General features: G+C 39.2%; 2 protein-coding genes across 2 annotated transcripts in view; both read left to right on the plus strand.

Moving 5' to 3' along the window:
• Nucleotides 1-4,114: 4,114 nt before the first annotated feature.
• cUnh1orf210 (chromosome Un C1orf210 homolog) lies at nt 4,115-6,351 on the plus strand (the record flags this gene model as incomplete). Its single annotated transcript, XM_080506302.1, has 3 exons — nt 4,115-4,139; nt 4,482-4,676; nt 6,149-6,351. The coding sequence occupies 3 exons, from the start codon at nt 4,115-4,117 to the stop codon at nt 6,349-6,351; spliced, it is 423 nt and encodes a 140-aa protein (XP_080362428.1).
• A 4,270-nt stretch (nt 6,352-10,621) lies between these two features.
• The window catches only part of ap1m3 (adaptor related protein complex 1 subunit mu 3), a 32,269-nt gene continuing 21,190 nt past the window's right edge, over nt 10,622-21,700 (plus strand). The window contains 5 exon segments of the mRNA XM_080506494.1: nt 10,622-10,770; nt 18,602-18,758; nt 19,376-19,443; nt 20,552-20,674; nt 20,680-20,681. Of these exon segments, the coding sequence (XP_080362620.1) occupies nt 10,729-10,770; nt 18,602-18,758; nt 19,376-19,443; nt 20,552-20,674; nt 20,680-20,681 (392 nt within the window). The 5' untranslated portion in view covers nt 10,622-10,728.

A 21,700-nucleotide genomic window follows, 5' to 3' on the forward strand; every position in this document is an offset into this window, starting at 1 on the left:
GAATGAAGCAATGACAGGGGAATCTAACGGCTCATGAATATTGAGTCAGTTATGCAATTTTTTTTGGTCACAGCAAAACCACCTTTTTTTTTTCAAAATTTTCTACTTATTTGCATTAGGCAGAATTTTCTTTTTCGTTTGTTTGACTGTAGAAAGGATTCATATGTAATAGAATATGCAATAACTAAAATTTACAGTAAAGCAAACATTGCATCTAAGACCTATGTTACTGTAGTTGAACTTTATCTGCTTGGTTACTGTAGTATATAAATACAAATGCTGCTCTTACTGCCCTCTGGCCTGATAATTCATTACAGAACTCATTGACAAACTCACTGGACTTTAACACAGAGAGGAGAGGAGAGGAGACCCCCCCACTTGCTTTCAAAATAAAATATATATTCAATGTAACAATGTGGACTGAATGGGAAGCACATACATTGAAACTAATGCTATAGCAAAACTAGTTCATGAACGAGAAAGAATAAACTTTGTCATAAAACAATCTGATTCCACATATTGGAGACGTAAAATTAAATTAGAAGTCCAAAAGATCACAGTTTGTTGGTACAAGGTACAGCAGAAGATTAACCAGAGACATGACCGTATTGTTTACCTTAAAGGTCACTCGTTTTTTTGAGGGTGAGAAACATTGACTTGAAAAAAAATATGAAAGGAATTATTCTTGTCTTCACTTCTTTATATTGACTGTATTCATAACACTCTGGCCTGTAGGATAATGAGGTCCTTCACATGATAATGAAGCAGAAACATTTTTTACTCATATGAATCTCCATATGCATTTTTCAGGAAGATTTAAAGCAAACTGCATCGTGGTTGTAGTGACAGTGAGCCCACATGTTTTCACCACAAACAGCTCAGCTCATCCGTTGCTCTGCTCTGCCGCCACTCAGATCAACAGCTTTTATTCCATCAAGAGAACAAGTGCTGAAACTCATTTTACCATGTCAAACATTGTAGTTTGCGGTCACGGCGAAGCCGGAGTTTTCCTTCTTGCTTCGTCTGGCTTTTGTCTCATTGTGCTGCTGTGGCTTCACTGTTGACTCTGTCATTGTACCACGACTGAGAGACAAAAACCAAACATGACTTGTGAAAGCACTCCCCTGAAGCTATAATGACCTTGCTCCAGTGAAACAACAGTACAATAACCAGCACGTTGGTTAAATAATCACACTCAGCCAGCTGGGTTTTTTCTCCCCCTTTTACTTTAAATAAGTGCTCATTTAGATCTTATGGATGTCATCCTTGACAAACAATGGCAAGGTCTGACTCCTCCACACATTTCAAAGCCAGACAAAAATACTGAACTTGGCAGTGGGATAAGAGAGAAAGAGGGAAGCTTGTTTCTTTGTGGCTTGTTAGAGCAAGGGCCAACTAAAGGGCGACTTGTTTTCTTTTTTTTATTATTATCTGCTGCAGCCAGCGAGATGCTAGACCTGCATTTGTTTAGTGTTTACATATCAGTGAAAGCAAATATATTCAGAGAAGAGTGCTTAACAAATTGCATTTAAGCTCTTTTGCTGCCTAAGTTGACAGAAGTTTACCACAAATCTCCTTTGTCACCTCGTGCGGCATAATCAAATCTGAAACCATGAAAGTTGCTTCCAGTTAATTTATCCACTCAAAGGAGTCTGATCACACTCCAGGAGCTGAGTGTAGTTTTGATGTTTAATTCAGTTTAATGACAGTTTAATGAGTAACAATTCATACCCTCTGGCCATCATTAGTGTCTATAAACTGATACCCAACTCACAACGGGGTGATGAAACAAAGCAGGATTAAAAAAAAAAAAAAAAACTGACTTCCTACTTTGAGAATGACATTCAAACATAGACAAAGATGCAAATACAGCCTATTAACGCATACATCTCCCCATACGAGCGGCAGAAGGAATAGCAGCCGAGCAGAGTAAAACTCACACACACACTGCTGCATCTGACACACATAAATTTCTGGCTCCCATAGCTCCCGGTCCTGTGCTGCTTGGTGTGTATATTTTGTTGGGCTTTGCCTGTGTGAGGACAGAACAGGAAGAGATAAAGGCAGCCCTGTTGCTGTGTTTACAGCCAACACTGCTGAGGAGAATAGCTTGAGAAGATGAAGGGGAAGAGGCCTAATGGCAGGCGCTAAGCAGCCAGACCCTCTCTCGCTGTGAGAAATGACCTCAGAGCCCCCAAACAAAATCAGCAAGATATACAAAAACTGCGCTCCTGTCCAAGAAAACAACATTTTGAAGAAAGGAAAAAAAATGAACTATGTAGATTATTTACCCTGCTCCATTTTTATTAACTTTTTTTCATGTTCACCTTGCTAGCCTACATCGGGAGTAGTCGCACAGATTGCATGATGTATGGCTGCAATTTCTCTCTGATTGAAACATGAGTTTTAGTGAAATGTTATGCATTCATTCATTATGCTACCATGTGCCATGGATCATCGGCTTCTATAAGAAAAGCTGCAAAGCTTGACAACTTTATATCTCTGATTTTCTTAAAAAAATGTAATTAAATAAAGCAAACGAACACACAGACTCTCACATACAGACCAAACCAAAGATTTAATCAATGGGGAGTTTCCCAGGTCAACTCGAGTTTCTACAAAATGCCTTATCATGTTTGATGTGTGAAATCTCTCATGTCTTGCTGTCCTGCAGCACAATATTCCAAATATGGATTGCTACTAACCTTGAGCTTGTTGGTTAGTTGCTTGTTGCTCACACATTTTACCATTTGAAATGCACAAGCATAAATAACTACAGCTCCACACTTCTTTACAAGTATTGTGTTATGGTTTGATGAGAGGTGTCTTGACACCATTGACACAAATGTAATGCAGAGCACTACATATGAGAACAAAAGCAACAAATGACTTGTAAAACAGCCTTTCTGCAGCTCAATAAATGTATGTAAATAAAGGAAGCCAGTTCCTGGACACATTGATGTAAATAACTCTCAAATTTGCAAAATGCGTTCACCAAGTTCCTCTCGCTATACAGCATACAGTGGAGGCATTGTTTGTGCTGTATTTGCATTTGTGGTTTTTTACACTTTTACTGTCATGTTTTGTAGACACTTTTATTTCAGTTATACAATCTATCGATTGTAGAAACCATATATTGAAAAACATAACAATCTGTGATTATGTACGTTTCCTACAAGCACTAACTCCGAAGGAAGGTCCTACAGCATGTGAGAGTTCCTGTTTGTGACACACTTTTCCTGTTTTGGACGATATCCTCCCGGGCTCCCAACAGCTCACACTCAATTATGACTTCTCCATATAAAGGACCCAGGCTGTGTCTCTTTATGATGATGACACACTCGCTCTTCATAGAAACTAAGTGAAATATTTAGGTCATTTGATTGTTTGTGTTCTTTGTATGCACCCGGCTTATAAAATATGCATTGAATGACACAGAGAACTTAAAAGAATTCAAAGCCACATGGGGTTTTTTAGGGGGTACAGCAGCTTACTGGTACTCTATTTAAGAAGCCGTTTTTTCTTTTGCCTTTTGCGAAACGCCTTTGTGCGTAACTCTAAAATAAGAAGGTCACACTGCTTTGATTTCATACCTCTTTTCTACTTTTTCTAGATCATCATGGAATTGCAGTAAAATCACCCTGGTTCACATTTCAACCTATGCAACACTGCCAGTTGCATATGAATCAAAAAGCACCCTGTCACTCAACCTTGCCACCTAGTGGAGCTCTGAGGGTTTGTCTTCCCTGGTCAACAGAAATCCTTCAGACAACTACCTCCCTCATCTGGGGGGATGCCTGCCCTGCAACTCTTACTCCAGATCCCACTCAGCTTTTAGAAGACTAAAGAACACATATCACTTCAAACACCAGTTGGTGGAGAAATCAAAAACCGAGCACTTCAGTTGAAGTGCATAACGGTGTCTGTGGATCCTGTATAAAAGAGGTGTGTGGAATTTACTGCCATAACACCTGGCTCCATGCCAAACGTGGTGGTAAAAACAAAAGACAAGTCTCACTGGACACTCAACTGAGAGACACAGGAGAAGTCTCTTCCCGAAAAGAGACGGCACCAACAAGAGAGAAGTCAGATGGACCCATTATCAAATGTGACCATGACGCCAGCAGCAGCAAGAAATGGTGAGACGTCAGCAGTTTCTGCAAACTCATGCCAGTCTTAGAGAGCATTATGTGAAATGCAAATGCTGGTAAATGCAAGCAATATTTATGCACATTGTGTATTTAGACATTCATTTTTGCCACTCTTCATTACAACTTGCATTTGTACAGGCTATATGTTATACTTAGGAGATTTTAGATGGTTTATGTATATTAAATTGCATTTTACTACCTGTTACCCTTAGAAACGCTCATGAAAATACAAGAGACACTGGAGCCCAAAATTGGGGACCCCTCTTTGATGGTTTTTAGTTTTCATCTGCTTTGTCACTTTGGAATATGATTTACTGTCATCTTTTGCAGACACTTCTGTGAGTCCAACATCCAAATATCCAAGCCACAACTGGGAATTTTTAGTGGCTGTTTTGGTCACGGCCGTCTGTTTTGCCATTCTCACCGCCATTCTAGCAAAATGCCAGGTGATTCGGCGTTACCTGGCGAGCTACAGACACACACGGCTGAGGGACACAGACACTGTTAGTCAATGTGACCAATCAGGTTTGTATTATTCACATGTAATTTGGTGAAAATTTAAGAGTTAATAAGCTTTTGCTCTGTAAATGTCTCTGCACTTAGTAAAGAACTGAAGGTAAAGTGTAAACCAATGAGCAGTCATTGCGAACACATGCTTGGTACATTCAAGCCTTTGTCAGTGCTGATGCTAACTTCTTGAGCTAAGTGCTACATGCCATAGTATGTTCCTTAAATCACCATGTGGCTATATCACAACCCAAACAATTTTAGGAAGAAAAAAAAGCTGTTTGTGTATGTTTTACTTCTCACCTATAAACATACCACGACTACAAATATATTTCGTCCCAAGAAAGAGCAAAGAAAATCATGTCCAGATAGACTTCCCCACCTGCCAATCCCAAACAGTTTACCAGCCCCTACTTCCTCAGGTTACTAAATCTTATTATGTGAAGGAACACTGAACAAAGGAACTTAAAATCATACAACAAACAGAAAGAACAATCTGCAGTGTATCAATTGATCAGGCAATTCAACCAGATTACCTAAAACACTGTGTGACGAGGAATTCACAACCTTGGGTTAAGTAAGTTTGACATACATAAATATACCTGTATATTCTCTATGTACATTGTCTGGGCCATCGAGAGATGAATAAGTGACACCAACCAATAATTGAGCTTTATGTGGCACATCTTCAGGTTTTCAGGTCTTCTTGTTGCTTTTATGATATAGTATGATTCAGCATCTTTAAAAAATTAGAAGATTGTCAGAACAACAGCAGAATTAAATCCATTATGAACGCCCATCATGATCTGCTGGAAGAACGCAATGTTTAAAGCTCATAGCATCTTGTGTCAGAGGCTTCGAGGTGTTCGGTTCATGCTGTGATCAGACTTCCGTCAAATATTAAGAAACCCGACAAAGATCTTTTTACATTCTGACTTGGTCAGTTTCAGATAGCAGGAGTGACTCACACAGTAATAGTATAAATGTTCATTTCAGTTAGGTCAAAATCGAAAACTGTGAGTACATAAATTAAGCCCATGAGATCATGAAAACATCTCAATATTAATGTGATAATGCTGCTGAATTAGTAGACAGACGATGCAAAATATTGTTTGTACACTTTACACTGCCCTCAACGAGCCAACGTATTATATGATACACCAAATGTTACTAACATCCTCAGCAATTATGTCATGGACTCAAATGTAATTTATTTTGTTGAGAATAAAAATAAAAGACAACGTGAAAGATAAGTAAGATGTTGACACTCAGTAATGTTTCCTGTATTACCCTGAAAGCAAAAGTTGAAAGAAAACCCGAAATCCACTTTGCATATCAGCCACAATCAAGGAGCAGATGCAGGTTGCTCATCAACAAGACAGAGTCGTCAGACTGCAGCCATTTACAAATGTCAAGTCTTTTTAAAATGTGACACTGACGACTCCATCAGGACTCACCTTGTACTGATCGTCGCGTGTGTCTCTCTCCAGGCCACGAGGTGGAATTTGCAATGCAAGGGGGACGTGGAATGGGCCCTCACTGCGTCCCTACGATGGGAGAGGAGGACGACGATGGCTTCATTGAGGACAACTACATCCCGGCCAGTGATAGAGCGAGGGCTGAGAAAGAGGCGGAGGTCATAGACATGGACACGGAGGAGGAGATGGACGACATCGAATTTTCCATCACCTAAGAGTATTTCGTACACCTGAAATGTTGCTTGACCCGCCACTTTCACTCCAGTCCGTTTCTTTTGTGAGTTTTGACCTACATTTTTCTTTCCTCTACAAAAATGGACAGTTTGTAAAAAAGTAAAAAGTAGGGATGCACTGATTCCACTTTTTTTTAAAAGACGAGTACAAGTACTAACCTTAAGCTACTTGCCAATACCGAGTACCGATACGAGTACTTATTAAATGCCATAAAACATAACGTATTTTCTATATGCGAATGATATGTCTATTGTTGGCGTGAGAAAACTGAAACCCTTTAACATGTAGCATGACTCGGAGTTACAGGCTGAGCAGTTGAACTAATTATCGACATCGGGGTATCTTTTGGCTCCTCTTCATAGTCTGGCAGAACATAATTCACAGTCATTTTACAGTCTGCCTTCCTTAGTACATGTACCAGCGCATCCATACAAAAAGTCAAGTGTTGGAAAAGATCTGTCTTCATTTTAAGAAAGCATGAAATGCTTAAAATCAATCTGTATGATCATGGAAGTTGTTCCAAATGTGACATTTGACAACTCGTGAAAGTGTATTAAAACCAAAGATTAAGCAGATTCTCAGGACTTTATCAACAGTTATGTGCCAAAAGGAGAGCGTCCAAATAACAATGTTGCCTATCTTGTTTATATTAACTTCTGGACTATTTGATTTTTATAATAGTACTAGAGTTCAGCTTTTTCACAAACAGTTTTCAATACATGATGGCTGATTATTGCACCGTGGCCTTTATCAGGAATAACTTGAGCATTTTACATGCATTCTGAAAATGTAGACTCTTTTTCCATGCAAAATTATTATTTTGATTTGTTTTGTTGTTTTGCACAGGCTGCTTTTTAAAAATGTTTGATTTCAATAAACCCTCATAATGTGGATTTACATTTTTTAGTTGCTCCCTTCAATGAGAGAACAGAGCATTTGGGATAATTTCCCTTTTGAAAAGGTCATTTCCAGTTCAACTTCCTGTTTTCACACAAAAGGTCATCTATTATTTTCAATCTCTTTCATATGATGCAGTTTTCATAATTTAATCAGCAGCAATTTAATCACTGCAAGCTGCTCGGTCCCCTGAGAGGGCAAAGCGACCACAAATCTATCACTGTGTGTCACAACTGATATAAAGTACTTTTGAGAAAAGTTGTTTTTAAGTGCCAAGTCTCCATCCAGGTCACTAATCCGTCACAGGCCAGACACATACAAGTGTAAGAGTCGCTTAATCGTCACTTTAGTGTACATGTTTGCATGGGATGGTGCCAGAGTACTGTTAGAAAACCTAATCCATGCACAGGGAGAACATGCAAGCATGCTCTATAAAGGCCCAGTCAGTCGTCTCACCAGTTAATGTGGCTGTGGGACATACTTGCTAACCACATGACCTATAAACAGTTTCAATGTTATTGGGCACAAAATAACTGGAATTCTGATTACATTTTGTCCAGTGCAGAATATTTGTAAATGGTTCATTGTTTCATTGCCTTTTTGCACTAATGTTATACTTGGATTTAAAAACAAAACAAAACATGCATGCATTCTATGAGCAAGAGAGGCAGACATCATTAGAATGTATAATTGGATGAAATGCAATCATTAAAATGTGACGTTTCAAATTGGATTCCTTTCAAAACACTCCCAACTTCGATGATTTGTGTTTTATTATCCAATATACCAATATAATTTTCATGGTCTTATCTGCACGATAATAGCATTCATAATGTCTCCCAGTTATACGTGTCAATCAGGGGAACCTAATTTTCACTTGCCCATCGGCAAACGTCCAAATAAATCAGACTTCTTTGTTTCTACTGACAGATCTTTGAACTGAAGTCATTGACTGAGTGATTGATTTGTTTATTTGATAGCGCTGATCTTGCCAGAGGTTTTATGGTAAGTGTGTGAGAAAGAAGTAGCATTTTTGTAAACAAAACAACCTCATGAAAAGACAATAGAGCCAATCCCTGTTAACGGTGGTGTAAAGTGGTGGTCTTTCCAGGGTCTAAAGACCACCAGTCCATCACAAGGGAGATGCACAGAGATGGACTATCACATGCAATCACAAGAACATGAACAAGCTTGACCCATGAAGGCCTCCAAACAGACTGGAAACATGGAAATGTAATTATTCTGACCTGTGAGGAAAGAGTTCCAAACACTTTGTCCAAATTATATTTAGAATGGTCAAAAGAAAACATTAAAAGACACTCTCTACCAGGATTGTGAAGTGAACCTGCAAAATAGGTAAAATGTTGAGTATTGTGATATGATGATATGATTTACAATACATCAAAATACTGTTGTCGTTCTTTGAGATTCTTTTCATTTCAAACACAGTGCTCCTTCTGTCACCTAAAAGTTACCCCAAATGTGAATGGACACGTTTTCTTTCTATCGTAATTTTTTTAATCACAGCTGCAGTCTAAACCAGCAATGTTTCAGAAATGTTACACTTTGTTGACTTTGTTTGTTTTTGGTCATTGTTCATTTGTTTTTCTGACTTCTGGCCCGTGACACGAGGTACTAAATAATTAACGCTGTGAATCGATGAAAACATTTTAATAAGTTAATCAATCAAATTTTGGAATTTATTGTTAATCACATTTTTTTTTTTCAGATTTTGAATTCTGTCATTTTGAATTCGCGGTGCATGAATGCAGTAAACATTTAATGTTGGTGTAATGTATATGGTGTGCATGTTAACACTGTGATAACAATAAATGTGTGATATATTGTGCCGCCCCTCTCACTGCAACAGAACCGATCTGAGAAATGACAGATCCTGCTTTTATACTGCTATGAGTGTGTGTGGGTGTGTGTCTGTCCACCAGTGTTTGGCTTCACTGTAATGTTTTGTCAAAAAAACCGACCAAGGACGGGCACTGCAGAGGCAGTTGCGCTCGTGAAATGTTGTTAAACACTGAACAACAGTTGAACCAAGCATACAAGTGAATACAAAAACGAAAAAATAATTCAAAGCCAATTATAAAGTGCAATTTAGGACATAATTGATGGTTCTCCCAAGATTTAGAATAATCTGTCATAATCTATTAAACTGTTTTATAAGGAAACATAAGAAAATCCATATTTACGTTTTACATTACACACAGTACCAGTGTGTTAATTTGGTAAACTGTGAGTAGCAAATGAACCCCGACAGGATGTTTAAATATAGACCTACAGAAAGAGAAGAGGTAGGACAGAGCAGCTCCATGAGAATGTAGGGCAATTCATTTCTACCAGTACTTGTAATTAATTTCCATCCACTTTTGGCTGTTATTTTTAGCATGAGTGGCCGTGAAAGTGAATTAATTTACCACGTCACCTACTTCTTCTGATGACTGAAAAGTCCTCCTGAAATTCGATCACAAAAAGCTAAAAGCAGAAATCAGATTCTAGTGGCGAACGTGTCACCCGGTATGTCTGCAGAGGTCAAACTGGGTGGAAGTAGAATACTTTCACCACCAATTTGGTTTCAGTTGTTCTTGTGTCCCACGAGACGCGATCTTGGAAACACTAACGCTCACCTTTCGTTTGAAACTCTTGTAACCCTCGTATAAACAACAGTAATTAAGACTGACGCTGCGTCTGGGAGAGAGGAGGCCCGGAGCGCTTCTGCTCCCGGGAGACGGAGCGACTGATGAGAGCGGACTGACAACCAGGGCTTGCGCGAGGGGCTGTCACGAGCTGGAGCCCAGCCGAGAACGACAAGCTCGCATCAGCCACGGAAGAGACGAGGCGCGGCCTTCAGAGTAAACGTGAAGCGCTCAAAACTATCCTGCCTGGGCGTGTCACCATACTGTAGGTCACTATAGTTCCACACCAAATCCTCAAGATTATTCTGGTCAAGAGAATAAAAACAAACAGTAAGATGTAGGAAATCAATCAATAAATAAATGTGCATTCATCCACTTCATACAACAACAATAATAATAATAATTCCCTATTAATTCCCTTAGGAAGTTAATTAAAAGTAAATAGAAAAAGAACGACATACAATAAACTTACTAAGAGAAATACATTCTTGCAGAGGTGTGAAACCTTTTATGAAAACGAAAAAGCCCTTGGAAATCGAAACAGTTCAGTTAGCAATTTTTCAGCAGGAAGCTTTTATTGCTTGTTATTGTCTCCAAATTGACACGTTGGTCCGGAAAAAGCAGCGAGACGCACTGAGGGAGAGAGAGAGAGTGTGTGTGTAAGAGAGAGAGAGAGAGAGAGAGAGAGAGCGAGCGACGAGGAAGGAGGACGATGGGAGCGTCTATCTCTCCATTTAAGTGACCCATATCTCAGTGGAGACCCAGATCTCTCCTAACCTACTTCTTGTTCTCGAGGATTTCTCGCCACCAAAAATGTCCGCGTCAGCGATATTCATCCTCGACCTGAAGGGAAAGGTAAGTTTTGCGGCGACACTTGTTGGTTTTGGGGGAAGTTGACGTCATTATCGACGAGCCACCTGCCGCAAGGTGAGACTGTTGCGCTCCGCTGTCCTGAAAGAAGAACGACAAAAAAAGTCACTGGTTTTGTATTGATGCACCCCGCGACCGCACGCGCTGTGCCACGGCACACTGCTGTTTCCTGCCAAGTGTTTTGTTTGTCGGGTTTCTCTCTCTCTCGAGTCCCCATGAAGGACATGAGAGACGGAGACAGGAAGAGAAACTCAACTTGCCAAACTCGTTTCATTGACGCGCAGTGTGCACAGAGTCAGGGCTTGTTCTTGTGCAGTGATGCAGCCTTCATTGCATGTGATGTGTCCTATTTCAAAGTTTACAACTTCCAATCCATAGGCTTGTTTTAGCTCACGACTTCTAAACTTTTTTTTTTTTTTTTTCATATTTGCAGGTTTTGTTTTTGTGGTTTTTTTGTTATTTCTTGCAAAAGTATGGTTATAGTCTTGAGTGCAGCCACTGGAAGTGGTTTATAGGAAACCAATGGCTGAAACATTTGTAGGATCCACTACACGCAGCAGAAAATAGTAAATATTCCCAATTAGTTTAGTTACTTAACCTTGTTTTGAAGTCATTTCAGTTTCAGGCATTTCCTAATGATTTATTTGCTACTGAAATGTAAACGCTTCACATATTTGCAAGCTTCTTGAACAACAACAAAACAAGAAAAACTCAAATATTCTTTTACAAGAACACAACTTGTTTGTTTGGCCAACGGAGCAGACCCAAGGCTGTTTGTTTTACCACCACAGAAGCTTCAGAAAACCTGTGTCAACATTTTTGCAAAAAAGAAAGCTGGGAAAAAAAAAAAAGAGTTCAGTGTCTTGAATTTTGAATGGTTTGTTATGCAAATCCATCAATCTTCCATCTATGCAGTTTTACAGTTTCTAAGACCAAATAAAGTGGAATGAAAGACAATCTACAGTTGGTTGATTTAAAAGTGAATAAAAAAAAAAAAGACTGAATGTGAGACTGCTGAAAGTAGTGGTGAAGCATGTAGTCAAGGTAGTTCACACTATTTGGGTTAATCACTGTAGTTTTTGACCGTATTTCCTAAAAATTCTTACTCACTTCGGATTCTTCGCCTAAACCCTGCAGAGTTAATTTATTTGAGGGCAGGAAAAGGAATTGCTGAAGAAGCCTTATAAGCCCATCGGGGAGTGGGATCAGTCCCTCACTGCCTGGATGTCTGATTGTACAGATTAAAGGTTTTTCCTCCATCTCTCTCCTGCTTTCTAGCGATCTCTGCCCCGGGGCAAGTCAGTCGTTTTTTCACCTTCCATCCTCACCCTCTCTCTGCCCCGACCAGATGCTATTCTATTAAAGCTCCAGAGGAAGAAAACTGGAGTTTAGATTAAGAGCTTTTCTAAAAGGAAAACTGACACAATGGTATTGATATTTAAAATGTCCATATAGATAAATGAGTAATTATGAGTAATGCCAAAGTTCAAAATACACTGACTTTCAACTGCATTATGGAGAGAACAAGGACTTTTCTTCAGTTTTAAACCAGTACTCCGTTAAAATGCAAAACGTTTTGCAACAAATTCTGTCTGGAATACTTCCATAGCACTGTTATTGTTTAGCAACTCAAGACTTTTGCTTTAATGCTGAGAGATATAAGATCTTCTCTGTTTTCAGTACAACTTTTTGAGTACAAACGGATCAATTGCCAGGAGTGGAAGTTAAATTGAAGCCTCTACAAATTCTTCAAAGACGTTTTCCCTCGATCCAGTTCAAACCGAATGCACATTTCACACAGGTCGTCACATAGGTAATACATAAAGACACTTGACCTCCATATGAACCCCGACCAAGAAGCTTGTCTGTGGATTTCAAGTGAAGGCTGATTTCACTCCTCCCCCAACCAGATCAAGTGCATAGAAAGAAAAAAGAGGCACAGTGTTAAATAGTTGCAATTGATGGACACACTGGTACTTTTCAATGTGCTTTTTTTTTTCTTCATTTATAAATAAGCCACTGTTGACTCTGGACAGCCATGTCACTCTTTAAAAAAAAAAAAAAGAGGGGGGGGGGTATTTTTTTCAGAATAACATTTTCTGAAACAAGGATTCATTGTATAACTAGAATCCAATTACAATATGACTCAGTTTGCACTGTCAGTGTTTTAACAGGAGACACAAAACTGACTTCAGCTGAGAATTGTTAAATTTTTTTGGTTTGAATATAGAGGCGAGGCCATCTCTGTTAAAATAGTCTGACTGCTCAGCTGAATGCTGCCACATTGCATGTATCGCGTTCATAGTTTACGTCCTGAACCAGTCGTATGGATTCTTGATTAAGTGCCCTTGGTTTTGATCCTCTGCAGCTGCTTGCCTTTACTGGTACTGTTTGATCCCGAGAGGTTCCTGGTTGCCATTTGCCTTTAGAGGTCAGCGGTGAGTGGTTCACAGTCACTGATTGTCTCCTGTGTCCCAGTAACAAACTCCCAATGAATCCCGACTGTCATTTTCTCTTGGTGATTTTTAAGGTCACCAGCAGTATGAATTCATAAGACACTTTTGCTATTTTATATATTATGTTGAGGTGAGGGAGTAAAAACGTAAAAAAAAAAAAGATCAGCTGTGAAATTGTCATCTTTTTTTAATGTGCATCACTATTCTATCTTACTTTCAGTGTTTTCTTACTTTAAGTTTGCTTACATTGAAAATAAAGCAAACACTGATTTTGATCCAAACATATCACAAAATGTAAAATGATAATGTAAAAAATATAATTTGGTTTGTCATTTCATATTTGTGACAAACCTTGTCATATTATGGGGAACTCTTATTTCTCTTTCAATAGATACTACATTTTTAAAGCAAATGCATTTGTGTGATTTATGTTGCATCAAGTAAAAAAAACCAAACAAAACCACCAAATCTTGTTCACGAATGCTTCAGCCAGCTTTACCTGCCAAGTTTTCCAGCGTGGTTGTTGTTGTTGTTGGTCACTTGTGCTACTACGCTACTCTGTGGGGACGACCATCGTCATCTTTGAGGTTCTTGGAGGATCCCAGACTGTCCACTGGCTGCATGGTTCTTGTCTTGATATCCGCCTCCATTGAGACGTAACGATCAAACGCTTTGGTCAAAAGGAAGATAAGATGATTAGCATTAGCGGAACAGATGTGGCTCAACTTTCTGTGGCCCCAGCCTGCTTAGTCATCTCGAGACTTCATCAATTCACATGGGAAATAAATACAATTCTCAAAAAAATACAAGATGGGATCATCAAAAGTCACACATTTCCATTTGTGCTTAGTTTACTTGTCACATTCCGGTTTTGGTGGTATTTTAGATGAATTGGATGTAAACATATTTGCAATTCATAAATGCCACCTCATTTGATCATAAAAGGCTTTCACAGAGACAGTATAACTTGAAAGAAATGCATCCTCACCAGACTTTAATGAGACCTGGATTATTAAATAGCTGTGCTCTGCTTTGGGGGCATGAGATATGCTAACTGTTCTCGTGAGGTGTTTTGTTTAATGTGTTCTGCCTCGGCTGATTGTGTCGGATGTTTTCCTCTTTAATCTGAGTTTTACTGACACACATTTGAACCAGGATGACGTGACAAGGATGTGTTGACTGTCGCGTAGCCTAATGTAGAAAAAGAAGGGGAGAAAAAAAAAAAGGTTTTCTAGATTAGGTTTGTGATTGCAGCTGCACTGAGATTGTCACAGGCCACAACAGGGAATCTTGTGAGAGTCACATTCAGCTTTCAGCTGCAGAATGGGATAGCAAGTCAAGCATGTCGAACAGAGAAACTTTTTTGCCTCACAGAAATGACCTACCACCTATTTTAATAGTTTTGTCTTCGGATTGTATGAAGAAGTTGGAGCAGCTACAGAAATGCTGCTGCATGCAAATTCTAACCTTCCAAACTCCCAAGTTGTAACTGTACTTTTAATTTGGTGCCACGTCCAACAGTCACAAGAAAGCACTTCCTCAACAGTTGAGGTTGTGAAAAGAGAAAATAAGAGGATGGAGACGATAAACGCATTGATGTCAGAAGGCAAACTCAACTACGAGATAATCTAGAAAATGGTCCAGGGTGACCTGAGCCAGCCCGAACGGTGAGCTTTATCAGACTGGGATGTTTTAAGTCGTCTCTTGAAAGTAAACCTGATGATGGCGTCTTTAAATAAAAACTGGCAGCTGGATCCACATGAGAGGAGCATGAAAGCTTCCAATAGTATCTATTGATTAATTATTATCCCCCGCCGTGGTCGATAGGCCCCGAAGGGGGATCTTGAAACAGTCTCCGTACGTCCGTCCGTTCGAACGTTTCTACCTATATCTCGGCAACCCCTGGGCCCACAGTGACCAAACTTCACATGTGGATACATCTCAGAGGGGGAAGGGATACTATGGTGACCTTGACCTAATTTGCATATTAAGTAGGTCACAGGGTCACGAAGTGCTTAAAAACACATTTTGGGCTCTGGAGGCCTAGGTTTTTGAGCTAGGGCTCTGAAATTTTATACACACCTACTAGTACTCTGGGGACACCCTCCAGCATACCAAGTGACCTGGCCTTGACCTTGACCTTGAAGATCGGTAAGGTCTGAAGTTTGGTCGCCATGGTTATTATCTACTAGGACCCATGGAACACCCTCTAGTGTACCAAGTGTGCTGCCTTAGAGCTGGCTTTGTGAGAAAATATAAAGCCCTCCGGCGGGAGATTAGCCGAGCAACGGCCTTCTTGTTAACAATAAAATTAACTTTATGGCTAACTGGAGTGGGAGCCACAACATCAGGAGATGTTTTATTTTAAATAATAATAATAATACATTTTATTAATCAACATCTTTCAAAACACTCAATCACATTATAAAAAGTACATGTTAAAAAAATGTGTCGCAGTAAAACAACAACACATTCAGGCTTTTATTGGTAGACATGGTTTAAAATGATTCTGCTCGTTTGAAAAAGTAAAGGTTTGAGGTGACATTTAAAACAATCCAGGGATTCAATGTTTGTGATGTTGGGTGGGAGCGAGTTCCTCTGGTGGTTGGCCGAGCGGCTGAAGGCTCGGGACCCCAGGGTAGACATGAGGGCCGGAGATACTGTGAGGCTGAGCTGAGAGTGCGGCTGAGTGTATTTTTATACATATATATATATATAAAAAAAAAATTTCTTCCCAGTAGAGGAGAAGATGTTATGAGGTCCCACAGCAGTGGAGACATATGTAACCTTTACTTTCGATGAAGATGCCAAATAGCCAGCCTGAATACTAAGACAGATATGAAAGTTTCAAGCCTGGTTTTTGAAGCGAGATGGTCATTCCCTCTTGAAGTGGCGTCACAAATCTGCCACCAACAGAGTGAACATGCCCTTCAGGGTAGTCTTTCTGAAGTGCGCTTTTTTTTTTTTTTCTATTAACGGGCGTTTGCTGTGGTAGAAAGTGACTGACTGGACATTCCACAAGCCCTTTGGCTCTTTTTGATGCAAAGATATATCTTTTTTTTGTAGCTCTCTCTCTCCTCCTCTGTTTTTGTTTCTGACCCCTGAACTGTTCCCTGTGTGCTTTTCATTTTCGCTCACAGAACCTGAGCAGTGGCCTGTTCATATCCTCTTTTTTTTGTTCCCATAGATTACTTTACCTTGCAAGAATGTTCCTTTTTTTTTATTTCTTATTTCCTCCTCTTTGTTGTAACTGCCCCTTTGTGACCCCAGTGCAAAAGAGATTCCTCTATTAAAGGCGAAGGGGGGGGCTGTGTGTGTGTGTGTGTGTGTGTGTGTGTGTGTGTGTGTGTGTGTGTGTGTGTGTGTGTGTGTGTGTGTGTGTGTGTGTGTGTGTGTGTGTGTGTGTGTGTGTGTGTGTGTGTGTGTGTGTGTGTGTGTGTGTGTGTGTGTGTGTGTGTGTGTGTGTGTGTGTACACGCGTTGTCTGGATCCCTCAAGCAAAGAAGCTTTGATCTCTTTCTTCACTCCATTCTATGTCCGGAGTTGAGCAAAGCTGCTGCCTCATTGTGTGTGTGCTGAATTACTTTTTATATTTTGTGTTAAGTTAACGAAGTATATATTTTAATATCTACATTACTTTAAAATCTGACAGTCGAATGCCAAGAACAACCATGATACTACGTCTCTGAGAAAAATCAAATGTTTTAAACTGTCTATAATGTGCTTTTCTATGATAGATAAGCATATCTGAATTATATTAAAATCCTTAATTTTATCTCCGTCAACATCTGGGAGTTTTGTTTCTCTTCTGGTCATCTATCGTGCTTTGTTAGTGTGTGACTTCTATTGTACTCACCAACGTTTTCCTCTTTGCAATAGAATAACTTGAAGGTGAAGTTGCATTTTATCAAATAATTTCTCGCCAAATTTCATCAAAAATCAAATGAATGGTGCAGTTTTCTGTTCTCGTAGTAATCATAAGAGTAAATGGCACAAAGGCATGAGCCAAGTTGTACAAACACGGACGTGTCTCCACATAATTGGCCAGTTTTGCAGTGTTGTACTGAGTCCACACCCACATTCAGTTAGAAACAGGTTCTTGGATGTAGGAAAGAATACAATAGAAGTACTTTATTAATCCTAGTGGGAAATTCTTGACATGTTGCAAGCTACTATATGTGTTAAAGTTAACACATTCTTCACTTCGGCAAAATTAAATGCATTTGTGTAAAAACAGGAATAATTTGTCTCATAAAGGCAAAATATTAATATATTTTTAATTTCAAAAAGTAAGAAGTATCCGTATCCTCTTTAATTTACAATGTTATTGTAGTAACATTTCTCTGAAAATAAGTTAATGGATTTAAAAAATGTCCTGCTGATCCACTTTTACCTTCTGTTATTTCTCCCTATGAAATAAACTTTTACTGAAGGATAACATATAAGTCCTTCCTTTGTTCCAGTAATTTTATTTTATTATGATTATTTTTTTTAGGCAACACAAGCACCTGAGTAATTTTTCTCCATGGTCCGAAAACATGTGTTTGAGTTTAATTGGCAACTGCAATGTTGCAGATCAGTACGACTGTGAGATTGTGTGATTCTCTGTCTGGTGATGAACTGGTGACCCGTCATTGTCAACTGGGATCACCTCTGGTACCCTGGAACACTGGATTGGATAAAGCAGTGTGAGAAATGGATGTGTGTTGTATGCAGAATAACATTTATACATAGACTTCATTTTCCCATTGATTTAGGCAAATCTGTGCTTTGCCTTGATTTGGATTTAGGTTGAATTAGAGGAATTGAAAGTCAAACACTGTCGGAAAGATAAATACTTAATGGACATCTAAGAAACTGAGACCAGAAGAGCTTAAGACTGATCAAAAGGTGTTCTTATAAAATTGTTCTAGACTTTAATCCAGCAGGCTGTATAGCATTGTTGAACACCTATTTGTAAACTGTGTCCGTCTTTAAAACGTGACTTGCTTTGCTTTGCGATGCTATAAAATGTAAGAATCTTCTGAACCACGATGAACTCTGCTGTGATTCTTTGTTCATGTTCAGAAGTTGGTCATCCATCATTCATGATCATATATCCATCAATCCATTAACGCAGCAAAGACCAGTTTCAACCCATATACAGTTTGCACATTTCATTGGGAGACGAGCGTGGAGAATTGTGTCCATCCCAGAGGTTCGAGGGCCTTTTTTTTTTTTTTTTTCTTTTCTTCCTGAAGTATGTTAGAGCTTGAGTGCAGATTTGGTTTCCCAGCCAAAAGCTATGAATAGTTAATGACCGTGTTGTACCTCTAATATGGTGTCCCTCTGCCTCTGTGTGTCTTTATGTTGTCCGTGAAGGTTCTGATTTGTCGAAATTACATGGGGAACATGGATATGAACCAAATCGACCACTTCATGCCCATCCTCCAAAAGAGGGAAGAAGACGCTGAGGTGACGCCGCTCGTCAGCCACGGTTCATCTCACTTCATGTGGATCAAACACAGCAACATTTACTGTATCCTTACACTTTACCTTTGTCGTCTTTGTTTAAAATCAACTTTTTATGGCGTTCTCAGTGAAGGTCTATGCAAATTCACAGAGTTACCATGTAGAGTAGTTATAGTTAGTGTTTTCTGCTCCAGAGTAAATCTTGCCTATTTGTGATTTATAAAATCTGACATGCGCTCCCACCTAATTGCATATAATATGAGGAGATCCATGTAAAGCCCTACACTTCAGGGCTTCGTAGCAGACGTTCTAATTTCTTGACTGTTTATATCTCATCCCGTATCACAGCTGGCTTACAAATTTAATACATACTTGCTATGATCTCCTTTTTTCCCCCACATTGTGAGGCTCAGATTTCCTTGCACATTATTAATTCAGCATCATATTGCAGTTGTGAAAAGCTGGTATTCGCTGCACACTGCATTACACTACTGATCCACCTCACTGTGGCCACGTTGCATGGAAATCACATTAATTCTGAGAACCTTTTATAGTGTTGCATTAAACTTTTGATTCTAAAAAAAATAGGCTGAAGGGAAAGTCTTGTGTCTACAGTTGTTTTATGTGTGTTTTAGAACCTAACTCTTACTTCAGAGGTATTTTTCTTAACAGTCCATACTCAAGTGGTGGCGATGTCCAAGAAGAACGCCAACGCTGCTCTTGTGTACTCCTTTCTTTATAAAATAGTGCAGGTGAGTCTGGTGCTTGATAGCTTCATGTTTGCGCAGTTTGTACAAAAGCAACAGAATATCTGTCTTCATTCACGTTAAAGCATTCAGCCGCCATTGATGTGTTATACATGAGGTTAATGCTTCTCCATTGAGAATTTTGGAGAATGCTTTGACACTCTGAAAGCTTGTTTATATACTTTGATTGGAACTCAAATGTTACATTGTATTTATTTACTGTGTTATCAGTATGCTAAACTTTGTGAAGAGATTTGTGAGATCTGGCTGCAGATGGTGAAAAGGGATGTGACCCGGAAGGCAAAGCCCCACCTTTTACCAGTCGGTATAAATCCCTACCCTCAACTTTAGTTATGAAACCTTGAATAAACCTTTCAACTGATGACCAATATTTTACTTGATACAAAAAGACTGTCTTGTTTTATAGCTCTTTTATTTCACTCTTTCAGTGTCTGTCGCAGATTTTTTTTAAAAACCAAAGCCCCATGTGATGCAAATAGTCTGAATATAGGCTGTTAATTATTCAGTTTTAACTTGTAGAAACTTGTCATTAGCTCCTAACAGTGAACTCATTATGACGTTCAAAACCAGCTATAAACATGTTGTACTGCTATAATGTAGCCACTAGAAGACGGCACGCAGCTCTTTTAAAGGAATACGTCACGTTGCCAACCAAATTAAACAACACAATATTGGTGCTAGAGAGCTCAATGTGTGTGAAAAAAAAAAAATAAAATTCCAAACACAACCACTCCATGACAAGACCGATATGTAAATGCGAAAGCAGAACTCCATACTCAACAGGAAGTTTGTCTTTTCTACTCTACTAGTTTTAGCTTCAATTTCTCAGTGTCCTGCTGCTATGATGTGCTTCTATAGTGTTTCATGAATGGTTCTCTGCATGTATTGGTTGTAGTCGTCAGTTCAGGAACTGTTTTCGTACCATTTGTTGTGTGTATTTGTGACGAGAGCTTCTGCTCATAGGATACTTTTAAATCTTTTTTTTAATTTTCACAATGTTCTATAAACACTGTGAACCATGTGATTGTTTCAATAAGCAGCTGATATTGGATTAGTTGACTGAATAATAACTTTTCTCCATTTGTGTCTGTAGGTTTTTAAAGAGTACTTCAAGGAGCTTGAAGAGGAGAGCATCCGTGACAACTTTGTGACTGTGTACGAGTTGATGGATGAAGTGATGGACTTTGGGTTTCCCCAAACGACTGACAGCAAGATTTGCAAGAGTAAGGATTCTATTCCAGAAATGGCTTCTGTTTATGCCCATTCAGATCTTAAGATATGAGGTTGTAAAGACTAAGTGGTGTTTAAGATGCGAGCACTTTCAAGATGAAGGAATGATTTTGGAACTTGACTAAAGTTTGTTTTTTTTGGCCACATTTGGGTGCTCGGTCATGTAAACACAGATCTCATCAGGCTGATTAGGCTATCAGCTTAAAGTTTCACACTTTCAGAAGCCATGATTTCTGCACTTCACTCTGATTTAATGTACCGGTAACCATATTTGCTGAAGAGCTGCCCGTATTATCCATAAGGGAGGAATGTCAGTATTTCAGCAAGATAACTGCTTGTATTTTATAGTGTAAGTGAATTGCAGCGTGGGGAAATAGGATTTTACTTGAAGTGCCATGGGCCCTTTTTTTTTAATTTAACAGAGTCCAGCTGGTATGCAAAATTATAATGAATGACTGGTGTTCAGTGAGTGAAACGACTACTACATTTGAGGTTTTGTGTTGTAGGTGTACACAGGATAGTTTTGCCCCTACCCTCATTTTGGGGCCTCGGTGAGACATTTGTTCTCAGGCTCATTGTTTACTTGCAAGCATGACACACCATACTAATATGCACATAGTTTCAAACTGATGAACAGTAACCTTTATCTCCGAAATTATCTGTAGAGTATTTTCTTTTTTGCCTTTTCATGACTTAAACATGATTGGGCTTTTATCTAGTCGCATTTTGCTAATGTTGGATTCACAGTGCTTCTTTTTGCGCTAATCTTTGCCTTTGTGTGTGTGTGTGTGTATGTGCTTGCAATTCGTACAATGTGCATGTTTGGTGTCTGAATAGTGCTGATAATTACCAGGCTCCCGTTGGCACTCGCACACAATGACAACGTCAGCTGAACACACTCAAGACTCAGACAGAAAAGCCCTGCTCTTGTCTTCTCTAAGGAGACATTCAATTGGTCCTCTCTCTCTCTCTCTCTCTCTCTCTCTCTCTCTCTCTCTCTCTCTCTCTCTCT

Source organism: Blennius ocellaris (genome assembly GCF_963422515.1).
Source record: "Blennius ocellaris genome assembly, chromosome: 12".
Classification (NCBI taxonomy): domain Eukaryota; kingdom Metazoa; phylum Chordata; class Actinopteri; order Blenniiformes; family Blenniidae; genus Blennius; species Blennius ocellaris.